Source organism: Perca fluviatilis, chromosome 17 (assembly GCF_010015445.1).
Source record: "Perca fluviatilis chromosome 17, GENO_Pfluv_1.0, whole genome shotgun sequence".
Taxonomy (NCBI): domain Eukaryota; kingdom Metazoa; phylum Chordata; class Actinopteri; order Perciformes; family Percidae; genus Perca; species Perca fluviatilis.
The window spans coordinates 32,361,336-32,373,835 of NC_053128.1; the positions used below are offsets into that span (position 1 = coordinate 32,361,336).

The 12,500-nt window shown below is 46.4% G+C and overlaps 1 protein-coding gene across 1 annotated transcript in view; it reads left to right on the forward strand.

Moving 5' to 3' along the window:
* The window catches only part of fgfr1b (fibroblast growth factor receptor 1b), a 45,196-nt gene that overhangs the window by 28,463 nt on the left and 4,233 nt on the right, over positions 1-12,500 (forward strand). Inside the window, exons 8-13 of the mRNA XM_039780249.1 lie at positions 990-1,180; positions 5,746-5,891; positions 7,777-7,898; positions 8,872-8,982; positions 10,781-10,971; positions 12,078-12,200. Of these exons, the coding sequence (XP_039636183.1) occupies positions 990-1,180; positions 5,746-5,891; positions 7,777-7,898; positions 8,872-8,982; positions 10,781-10,971; positions 12,078-12,200 (884 nt within the window). The remainder of the gene's footprint in view (positions 1-989; positions 1,181-5,745; positions 5,892-7,776; positions 7,899-8,871; positions 8,983-10,780; positions 10,972-12,077; positions 12,201-12,500) is intronic.

Below are 12,500 nucleotides of genomic sequence, written 5' to 3' on the forward strand. Positions count from 1 at the left end.
GGAGCATTTTACTAATGCTCTGTTAAAATAACAATGAAATGCTGCGTTATTGACTTTAGACCAGGTTTTTGTTGGTCAATGGCGCGATCACTTCCCGCTGCCTCAAGATAGCAATACTCCCAGAATGCACCTGAACGCACCTCCCTGTAAGACCAGCACGCCCAGAATGCACCTGAACACACCTCCCTGTGTAAGAAGCCAGACCGTACCAGAGCAACTGGACGGCATGCCCTAAGCCCCTTCCCTGCGCCAAATGAACACACACCCTCCCTGTAAAACCAACGCCCCTGAAGAAAGCACCTGAAAACCTCAAGACCCAAACCCCCCAGAATGCCCCTGACACACCCTCCCTGTAAGACCAGAATGAACCTGAACACACCTCCCTGTAAAACCAGCCACGCCCAGAATGCACCTGAACACACCTCCCTGTAAGACCAGCACCGCCCAGAATGCACCTGAACGCACCTCCCTGTAAGACCAGCATGCCCAGAATGCACCTGAACACACCTCCCTGTAAGACCAGCACGCCCAAAATGCACCTGAACACACCTCCCTGTAAGACCAGAATGAACCTGAACACACCTCCCTGTAAGACCAGCACGCCCAGAATGCACCTGAACACACCTCCCTGTAAGACCAGCACGCCCAGAATGCACCTGAACACACCTCCCTGTAAAACCAGTACGCCCAGAATGCACCTGAACACACCTCCCTGTAAAACCAGTACGCCCAGAATGCACCTGAACACACCTCCCTGTAAGACCAGCACGCCCAGAATGCACCTGAACACACCTTCCTGTAAAACCAGTACGCCCAGAATGCACCTGAACACACCTCCCTGTAAGACCAGCACGCCCATGGGCCACAGATGGGCGCAGGTGCTATTTTCCCATGTTTTTTTGTTGTTTTAGTGACTGATTGATAATTGTGAAATTGATTTTAGTTCCCTACGTTATATAATAACCGTGGCTCTCTCTGTCGTGTCCCAGACCTGCCCCCCGCGCCGCTGCCCTCCCAGACCTACCTGGAGATCTTCATCTACTGCCTCGGCTTTTTCATCGTCGTCATCCTCACAGCCACAGCCGTCGTCTGCCGGCTCTGCTGCGCGCCGAAGAAGAGCGACTTCAGCGGTCAGCTGGCCGTGCAGAAACTGGCAAAGAGCCTTCCTCTGAGGAGACAGGTAACCCAAAGATTATCCCCCTGAGGAGACAGGTAACCCAAAGATTATCCCCCTGAGGAGACAGGTAACCCAAAGATTATCCCCCTGAGGAGACAGGTAACCCAAAGATTATCCCCCTGAGGAGACAGGTAACCCAAAGATTATCCCCCTGAGGAGACAGGTAACCCAAAGATTATCCCCCTGAGGAGACAGGTAACCTAAAGATCATCCCCCTGAGGAGACAGGTACCCCAAAGATTATCCCCCTGAGGAGACAGGTACCCCATAGATTATCCCCCTGAGGAGACAGGTAACCCAAAGATTATCCCCCTGAAGAGACAGGTAACCCAAAGATTATCCCCCTGAGGAGACAGGTAACCCAAAGATTATCCCCTGAGGAGACAGGTAACCCAAAGATTATCCCCCTGAGGAGACAGGTAACCCAAAGATTATCCCCCTGAGGAGACAGGTAACCCAAAGATTATCCCTCTGAGGAGACAGGTACCCCATAGATTATCCCCCTGAGGAGACAGGTTACCCAAAGATTATCCCTCTGAGGAGACAGGTAACCCAAAGATTATCCCCTGAGGGAGACAGGTAACCCAAAGATTATCCCTCTGAGGAGACAGGTACCCCAAAGATTATCCCCTGAGGAGACAGGTAACCCAAAGATTATCCCTCTGAGGAGACAGGTAACCCAAAGATTATCCCCTGAGGAAACAGGTACCCCAAAGATTATCCCCTGAGGAGACAGGTACCCCAAAGATTATCCCCCTGAGGAGACAGGTACCCCAAAGATTATCCCTCTGAGGAGACAGGTAACCCAAAGATTATCCCCTTGAGGAGACAGGTAACCCAAAGATTATCCCCCTGAGGGAGACAGGTAACCCAAAGATTATCCCCTGAGGAGACAGGTAACCCAAAGATTATCCCCTGAGGAGACAGGTAACCCAAAGATTATCCCCTGAGGAGACAGGTACCCCAAAGATTATCCCCCTGAGGAGACAAATTACCCCATAGATTATCCCCCTGAGAGAGACAGGTAACCCAAAGATTATCCCCTGAGGAGACAGGTAACCCAAAGATTATCCCCTGAGGAGACAGGTAACCCAAAGATTATCCCCGAGAAAGACAGAAAGTAACCCAAAGATTATCCCCCGGGAGACAGGTAACCCAAAGATTATCCACCTGAGGAGACAGGTAACCCATAGATTATCCCCCTGAGGAGACAGGTAACCCAAAGATTATCCCCCTGAGGAGACAGGTAACCCAAAGATTATCCCCTGAGGAGACAGGTAACCCAAAGATTATCCCCTGAGGAGACAGGTACCCCCAAAGATTATCCCCTGAGGAGACAGGTAACCCAAAGATTATCCCCTGAGGAGACAGGTAACCCAAAGATTATCCCCTGAGGAGACAGGTACCCCAAAGATTATCCCCCTGAGGAGACAGGTACCCCAAAGATTATCCCCTGAGGGAGACAGGTAACCCAAAGATTATCCCCTGAGGAGACAGGTAACCCAAAGATTATCCCCTGAGGAGACAGGTAACCCAAAGATTATCCCCCTGAGGAGACAGGTAACCCAAAGATTATCCCCTGAAGGAGACAGGTACCCATAGATTATCCCCTGGCGAGACAGGTAACCCAAAGATTATCCCCTGAGGAGACAGGTAACCCAAAGATTATCCCTGAGGAGACAGGTAACCCAAAGATTATCCCCCTGAGGGAGACAGGTAACCCAAAGATTATCCCTCTGAGGAGACAGGTTCCCCAAAGATTATCCCCTGTGGGGAGACAGGTAACCCAAAGATTATCCCCTGAGGGAGACAGGTAACCCAAAGATTATCCCCTGCGAGGACAGGTAACCCAAAGATTATCCCCTGAAGGAGACAGGTAACCCAAAGATTATCCCCCTGAGGAGACAGGTAACCCAAAGATTATCCCCCTGAGGAGACAGGTAACCCAAAGATTATCCCTCTGAGGAGACAGGTACCCCAAAGATTATCCCCCTGAGGAGACAAGTAACCCAAAGATTATCCCTCTGAGGAGACAGGTAACCCAAAGATTATCCCCCTGAGGAGACAGGTGACCCAAAGATTATCCCCCTGAGGAGACAGGTGACCCATAGATTATCCCCCTGAGGAGACAGGTAACCCATACATTATCCCTCTGAGGAGACAGGTAACCCATAGATTATCCCTCTGAGGAGACAGGTAACCCATAGATTATCCCTCTGAGGAGACAGGTAACCCATAGATTATCCCCCTGAGGAGACAGGTAACCCAAAGATTATCCCCCTGAGGAGACAGGTAACCCAAAGATTATCCCCTGAGGACAAAGTAACCAAGATTATCCCCTGAGGAGACAGGTAACCCATAGATTATCCCCTGAGGAGACAGGTAACCCAAAGATTATCCCCATGAGGAGACAGGTAACCCAAAGATTATCCCCCTGAGGAGACAGGTAACCCAAAGATTATCCCCCTGAGGAGACAGGTACCCCAAAGATTATCCCCCTGAGGAGACAGGTACCCCAAAGATTATCCCCCTGAGGAGACAGGTACCCCAAAGATTATCCCCCTGAGGAGACAGGTACCCCAAAGATTATCCCCCTGAGGAGACAGGTAACCCAAAGATTATCCCCCTGAGGAGACAGGTAACCCAAAGATTATCCCCTGAGGAGACAGGTAACCCAAAGATTATCCCCTGAGGGAGACAGGTACCCCAAAGATTATCCCCTGAGGGAGACAAGGTACCCCATAGATTATCCCCCTGAGGAGACAGGTAACCCAAAGATTATCCCCTGAGGAGACAGGTAACCCATAGATTATCCCCCTGAGGAGACAGGTAACCCATAGATTATCCCCCTGAGGAGACAGGTAACCCAAAGATTATCCCCCTGAGGAGACAGGTAACCCAAAGATTATCCCCCTGAGGAGACAGGTAACCCAAAGATTATCCCCCTGAGGAGACAGGTAACCCAAAGATTATCCCTCTGAGGAGACAGGTACCCCAAAGATTATCCCCCTGAGGAGACAGGTAACCCAAAGATTATCCCCCTGAGGAGACAGGTACCCCATAGATTATCCCTCTGAGGAGACAGGTAACCCATAGATTATCCCCCTGAGGAGACAGGTAACCCATAGATTATCCCTCTGAGGAGACAGGTAACCCATAGATTATCCCTCTGAGGAGACAGGTAACCCAAAGATTATCCCCCTGAGGAGACAGGTAACCCATAGATTATCCCCCTGAGGAGACAGGTAACCCAAAGATTATCCCTCTGAGGAGACAGGTAACCCAAAGATTATCCCTCTGAGGAGACAGGTACCCCATAGATTATCCCCCTGAGGAGACAGGTACCCCAAAGATTATCCCCCTGAGGAGACAGGTACCCCAAAGATTATCCCCCTGAGGAGACAGGTACCCCATAGATTATCCCCCTGAGGAGACAGGTAACCCAAAGATTATCCCCCTGAGGAGACAGGTAACCCAAAGATTATCCCCCTGAGGAGACAGGTAACCCAAAGATTATCCCCCTGAGGAGACAGGTACCCCATAGATTATCCCCCTGAGGAGACAGGTAACCCAAAGATTATCCCCCTGAGGAGACAGGTAACCCAAAGATTATCCCCCTGAGGAGACAGGTAACCCAAAGATTATCCCCCTGAGGAGACAGGTAACCCATAGATTATCCCCCTGAGGAGACAGGTAACCCATAGATTACGATGTGAACAATTTTTGAGCAACAACGCTGTAACTGGCAGCCTTTTAGTTTAACTTGAAATAGCCCTGAATTCACCATCTCCAAACTCCACCAGACTCCATGTAAATAATCAGGACTTTTAGCGTGTATAGAGCCAGCATATCTCCACCAGACTCCATGTAAATAATCTGGATTTTTAGCGTGTATAGAGCCAGCATATCTCCACCAGACTCCATGTAAATAATCAGGACTTTTAGCGTGTATAGAGCCAGCATATCTCCACATGTAAATGGGTGAATTAAGGGTTCATATCAACCAAACCAGAGTGGTGATTGTTGGAACAGTAGAAAGATGAACCAAGATGACTTTTGATAGTTTTATTTAGTTTCTGTCCACTTTGAATGAAGTGTGTTTTACGATGCTAAAAGTCCTGATTATTTACATGGAGTCTGGTGGAGATATGCTGGCTCTATACACGCTAAAAGTCCTGATTATTTACATGGAGTCTGGTGGAGTTTGGTGATGGTGATTTCGGGGCTGTTCCATGTTAAACTAAAAGGATCTTACTCTTTAACTAAAAGCTCTATCTCTGTAGGGATCCTTTCATAATGTTGTCAGACACTTATAATAATAATCTGAGTCTGTCAGCGGCAACAACAGAACTTTTAGTGGACGTAAATTAAAGGCGCCCAATTGCCCAACAACTTACATTACAGCTTGTTTATGTCTTGCTTAATACTGGACAACTTTCACAGATTGTTGTTCCCATCAGTCACAAAAACAATGAAGTTAGCGTTTTAGGGGACAGAGCCACAGATTGGGAGCTCCTTGGTACTGTTGCGTGACGCTGACCCAGCCTCTCGGCCTCCTCCCCTCTGCAGGTGTCTGTGGAGTCGGGGTCCTCCCTTCAGTCCGGGATGTGTCTGATGCGCCAGTCTCGCCTCTCCAGCGCCACCACCACCATCCTCACCGGCGTGTCGGAGTACGAACTTCCCTTCGATCCCGCCTGGGAGCTTCCTCGCGACCGGTACGACACCCTGTCTCTCCGCAGTCTCACTACCCTTCATTCACTCATTGTTAGAACAACAGCAACGGGGCTCGATACAAGGTCTAACATTATACAGAGGGGGTTAGAAGCCAAGAAAAGGCTTCTAAAGATACCACCCCCTTTTTAAAGGAGAATTACGGTCGATTTCAACACGTAGTTGTCACGTAGTGCTGTCAGTAGCGAGAAACGCAAAAATAATCGGTGTTGCCTACACCGAGTTATGCTACTGCTAGCTTTCGCACCCATGCGGCTGAAACGGGGCAGGTTTTAAACGTGCTTTTAGCCTCTTAACATGTTTGAGATGTCATTACAAGTGCCTTTCCACGTGAAGTGATTCCTTCTGAGTGAACACAGTGAATCTGGCTGCAGTAGATGTGAAAGAAATGTATAAAAGTTGGGCTAATTCAGCTCTGTTTAGTTCCGGTGGTGAGACGGCAGTAAGACGAGTGCTTAGGGACCGTCTACAAACTACAACACCGAAAAGAGATACAAAAATATTTATTCATTTAATGATTTAATAAGGTAGTGTCTCCAAACTTACCTCAATTATAACTTGTCCCCTGCTAGTTGTACTACAGCACTTGCTTTAAAAAAATAAGCATATGCCTATTTTTGAAAATATTTTTGTATTATGTATGTAAGCACTCGTCTTGCCGTCTCAACACCGGAACTAAATAGACCTTTTTCACGGCAGACATGTTGACATGTCATAGTAGGAAAAGCACAGGTGTATTAAAAACCATTACTGATGGCTGCATTCCACTTAGGAGAGGTCCTGGTATTAAACCATTACTGATGGCTGCATTCCACTTAGGAGAGGTCCTGGTATTAAACCATTAATGATGGCTGCATTCCACTTAGGAGAGGTCCTGGTATTAAACCATTAATGATGGCTGTATTCCACTTAGGAGAGGTCCTGGTATTAAACCATTACTGATGGCTGCATTCCACTTAGGAGAGGTCCTGGTATTAAACCATTACTGATGGCTGCATTCCACTTAGGAGAGGTCCTGGTATTAAACCATTACTGATGGCTGCATTCCACTTAGGAGAGGTCCTGGTATTAAACCATTAATGATGGCTGCATTCCACTTAGTAGAGGTCCTGGTATTAAACCATTACTGATGGCTGCATTCCACTTAGGAGGGCCCTGGTATTAAACCATTACTGATGGCTGCATTCCACTTAGGAGAGGTCCTGGTATTAAACCATTACTGATGGCTGCATTCCACTTAGGAGAGGTCCTGGTATTAAACCATTAATGATGGCTGCATTCCACTAAGGAGAGGTCCTGGTATTAAACCATTACTGATGGCTGCATTCCACTTAGGAGGTCCTGGTATTAAACCATTACTGATGGCTGCATTCCACTTAGGAGAGACCCTGGTATTAAACCATTACTGATGGCTGCATTCCACTTAGGAGAGACCCTGGTATTAAACAATTACTGATGGCTGCATTCCACTAGGAGAGGTCCGTATTAAACCATTAATGATGGCTGCATTCCACTTAGGAGAGGTCCTGGTATTAAACCATTAATGATGGCTGCATTCCACTTAGGAGAGACCCTGATATTAAACCATTACTGATGGCTGTATTCCACTTAGGAGAGGTCCTGGTATTAAACCATTAATGATGGCTGCATTCCACTTAGGAGAGGTCCTGGTATTAAACCATTAATGATGGCTGTATTCCACTTAGGAGAGGCCCTGGTATTAAACCATTACTGATGGCTGCATTCCACTTAGGAGAGACCCTGATATTAAACCATTAATAAATCTGCTGTGTGTGCGATGTGTGTCTGCTGTGTGTGCGATGTGTTTGTGACGTGTGTGCGATGTGTGTCTGCTGTGTCCCGTCCCAGGCTGACCCTGGGGAAGCCTCTCGGGGAGGGCTGTTTCGGGCAGGTGGTTCTGGCCGAGGCCGTCGGCGTCGACAGAAACAAACCCACGCGCCTCACCAAGGTGGCCGTGAAGATGCTGAAAGGTGAGAGCTGCTCCCTCCACTAACTCACCTCATTCTCACCTGGAAAACACACACATACACACACACACACACACACACACACGTACTGTAGTGTACTCAAGCTAACATGCTTATAAGGAGATTCTCCATGTGCTCTGACTCTGTGAAGTGCTCTCTGTTTAGAACCTACATCACACCGCTATATGCTGCTCAATTGTGGTCTAACTATAAGAAAAAGAGTATGCAGAGGCTCAAGGTAGCTTACAATGATGCAACGAGGCTGCTCCTCCGTGTCCCGAGGTGGCAGAGTGCCAGCCATCAGTTTGTGTCCACTAGAGTGCCGACCTGTGAGGCACTCTTAAGACAACTGATGTTTAGTTTCATGTGTCGCCTGGACAAGTCAGAGAACCACATAACTGAAGCTCTAGTCAGCCCTGTGAAAAGCTGTTATAGATACACTTCCAGGTTAAGACAGCAATGGTGCAATAGCCTGTATATCCTATAGGCTAATATGCAATTATTATGTATTACTGTATCTCTTTTTTATACTATGTATACTGTATTATGGGTTATATGGACCTGTGTCTGCAATAAAGCTTTATAAAAATATACACACATACTGTAGTATACTCATATACACACATACTGTAGTGTACTCATACATACACATACTGTAGTATACTCATATACACACATACTGTAGTATACTCATATACACACATACTGTAGTATACTCATATACACACATACTGTAGTGTACTCATACACACATGCTGTAGTGTACTCATACATACACATACTGTAGTATACTCATATACACACATACTGTAGTATACTCATATACACACATACTGTAGTATACTCATATACACACATACTGTAGTATACTCATACACACATGCTGTAGTGTACTCATACACACATGCTGTAGTGTACTCATACACACATGCTGTAGTGTACTCAGGCTTGAACCTCTTGTTGTTGTTGTGTGCAGCGGACGCCACAGAGAAGGACCTGTCCGACCTGATCTCTGAGATGGAAATGATGAAGATGATCGGCAAGCACAAGAACATCATCAACCTGCTGGGAGCGTGCACGCAGGACGGTGAGTGTGCACGTTAACGCCCGTCAGCAGCGCTGCACACGGCGCGTACTATTTCGCCTAACCGTTTGAGAGGGGGGGGGCGATAAACATAAACGTTTCTCAAGAGCAATTATTTAAAAGGACAAAAATGTTACAGCCCAAATTGTGCTTGTAGAGCACACGTCCAACATGTGTAACGGTAGTCGTGGAACTCCAGTAAGGAGGCTGGCAGGGCTGTTTTATTCACTTTGAACATGGGATGGAGTGATTCTTCTCTCTGGTACAGATGATGCTGACTCATTAAGAAGTTGGTCTCCGTTTTGGTGCACTGAAAAATTATCTTATGCCCCCTTTTTCGCTGGACAACAACACAAAGCGAGTTTAAATATGAGTTAGGTTCACCACGCGGCCATATTATAATTATTAAATGATCTTCTGTGTAGTGTTTTAAGTATTTTATTAGTTAAAGTAACTTCATTCATAAATATGTCCTCATTGGTGTAAAATGACCTCTGCCAATGATCTGACTTCTCCTCGTAAGAGAAGAATTTCTTACCTGTATTTACATTGGACGGGCAAGTCCAAGGAGGCTTCCACCATTTTAGAAAAACTATAATCGCTGAGAGGGACATAGAGCACTAGCCGACCTGTCTAGCTAATCCACAACAGGCGTTTTTGTTCAGAGCCAGCGTCACATGACTGAAACCAGCTGAAACGGAGAAGGAGGTCAGCGAGAGGCGCTCGTCACCGCCCCCGGCAAATTTGAAAGCCTGCACTGCCCTTTAGTTCATAACGGAGGATCCGACTCATGCCGAGCCACGAGAGAAGGAATCCTTGTCACCCAAAACAAGTGAAAATTGGAAGACATGTCGTCGTAGCTTCTTGGTCCATAACGGCTACCGTAGTTGCAACACGCATTTGAAAAAGCGAGGCGCTAGAGAGCACTATTCGCTTGAATGCAAAATACAATTTCACCGCTAGACGGGAGAAAGTCCTACACAGTGGTCCTTTTTAAGTAAAGGATCTGAATACTTCTTCAACCAGTGGTTATAATGTTGAAACCAAACCCACGCCCCCGGCGCCGCGTGTTGTCGTGCGGATGTTCCAGATGTTTAAAGCGCCCATATTATGCTCATTTACAGCTTCATAACTGTATTTTAAGGTTTTACCAGAATAGGTTTACATGGTTTAATTTTCAAGAAACACCATATTTTTGTTGTACTGCACAGCTCTCTCTCACTGCTGCAGCTCCTCTTTTCACCCTGTGTTCAGGTCTCTGTTTTAGCTGCAGAGTGAGACCTCTTTTCTTCTTCTTCTTCTGTACTATCTTTGATTGCACTCGCACATGCTCAGTAGCTCAGGTCGTAGATCACGTCAGCTAGCTCCATAGACAGTAAAAGAAAGGCTGTTTCTCCAACTTCATTCAGTTCCAAGGCAGGATCAGCTGGGAGACTTCTTCTAAACCAGGGAGCACATGGAAGTAGTCCTTTTGTAGATTAGGGTGAACTTGTGTGTGTTGTAGCAGTTTTTTTGCTATTGAGAACGAGGTAGCACGCTAGCGTTAACGCTACGAGCTAACGGTTGCGGTTAGCTAGTTCGTTTCGGCTTCTGACGTCACAAGCCGTGCAGATTTTGACCAGCTCACTAGGAGACTGAAGGCAGGACACATTCAGAAACTGTATCTCACTCAGAACACCATGGATGGATTATTTTCAAAGTTTGTATGTGTGTGAAAGCACCAGAGACACAAAATAACACCCCAAATCCCAATATGTAATATGGGCACTTTAAAGACAGCTGTGCTGTGTGTCTCGGCCAGGCCCTCTGTACGTGGTGGTGGAGTACGCCTCGCGGGGGAACCTGAGGGAGTATCTGCGCGCTCGGCGCCCGGTTGGGCTGGAGTATTGGAGCGGATCCAGGCAGGTGTCCCTGGGCAGTCTGGAGACCAGGGAGCTGGTGTCCGCTGCGTACCAGGTGGCCAGAGGGATGGCCTACCTCGCCTCAAAGAAGGTTAGTTTCTGTCGCCTGAAGATCCGATTGGATTCTGCCGCACTTGGATATTGTTATGTACGGTGTCAATGCAAAGAGTATCTTCCTTTCTTTTTTCAACCTGGACCCTGTTCTGCCATGTTTTTGTGTCTACATGACTGATGGGAACAACAATCTTTGACATCAGTCCAGCATACAGGCTGCAGTGTTACATTACACCGTCAGTTAGGGTCCACTAAAAGTTCTGTTTTTGCCACTGACGTAAAACACACTTCATTCAAAGTGGACAGAAACTAAATAAAACTATCAAAAGCCGTCTTGGTTCATCTTTCCACTGTTCCAACAATCACCACTCTGGTTTGGTTGAAATAAACTCTTAATTCGCCCATTTACATGTGGAGATATGCTGGCTCTATACATAGTATTATTTAATAGGTAATATGTTAACTAGTCTGTTATTTACATAGTTGTGGAATATGCTGGCTCATACACGCTAAAAGTCCTGATTATTTACATGGAGTCTGGTGGAAATATGCTGGCTCTATACACGCTAAAAGTCCTGATTATTTACATGGAGTCTGGTGGAAATATGCTGGCTCTATACACGCTAAAAGTCCTGATTATTTACATGGAGTCTGGTGGAAATATGCTGGCTCTATACACACTAAAGGTCCTGATTATTTACATGGAGTCTGGTGGAGATATGCTGGCTATACACGCTAAAAGTCCTGATTATTTACATGGAGTCTGGTGGAGATATGCTGGCTATATACACGCTAAAAGTCCTGATTATTTACATGGAGTCTGGTGGAGTTTGGTGATGGTGATTTCGGGGTTGTTTAATGTTAAACTAAAAGGATCTTAACTCTTTAACTAAAAGGTCTATCTCTGTAGAGATCCATCCCATAATGTTGTCAGACACTTAGAATAATAATCTGTTTTTTAAAATAAAATGTCATATTTGTTAATAGCAGGAAATAAAAGAAATATTTCTGTATAAAATTCCCTCAGAAGACTGTTTCTCAGAGTTTAGCTTCTTTTCCTGCCGATGTCTGGGGTGAAATGACTCCATTAAGTGTGTGTGTGTGTGTGTGTATGTGTGTATGTGCGTGTGTTTCTCCTCTCAGTGTATTCACAGAGACCTGGCAGCCAGGAACGTGTTGGTCACTGAAGACAACGTGATGAAGATCGCCGACTTCGGTCTGGCCCGAGACGTCCACCACATCGACTACTACAAGAAGACAACTAACGTGAGACTCGGCTAACACTTAGGCTACGTTCACACTGCAGGCTAAAGTGGCCCAAATCAGATTTTTAACCACCTGACCAGGTCAGACTTCTTCAAATCTAGCCCAGATCCGATTTTTTCAAATCCGATTTTAGACCACTTCCACATGTGGTCCTGAATCAGACCCAGTTCTGATTGTTTTTCGATGCGGCCGCAGTGTGAACAACCAAGGCGGATTTGATGCGACTTTTACATCATTCTACATGGACATTTTATTTAGGTTTATTTAACAAGGACAATGCACACTAATAATACATAAAGA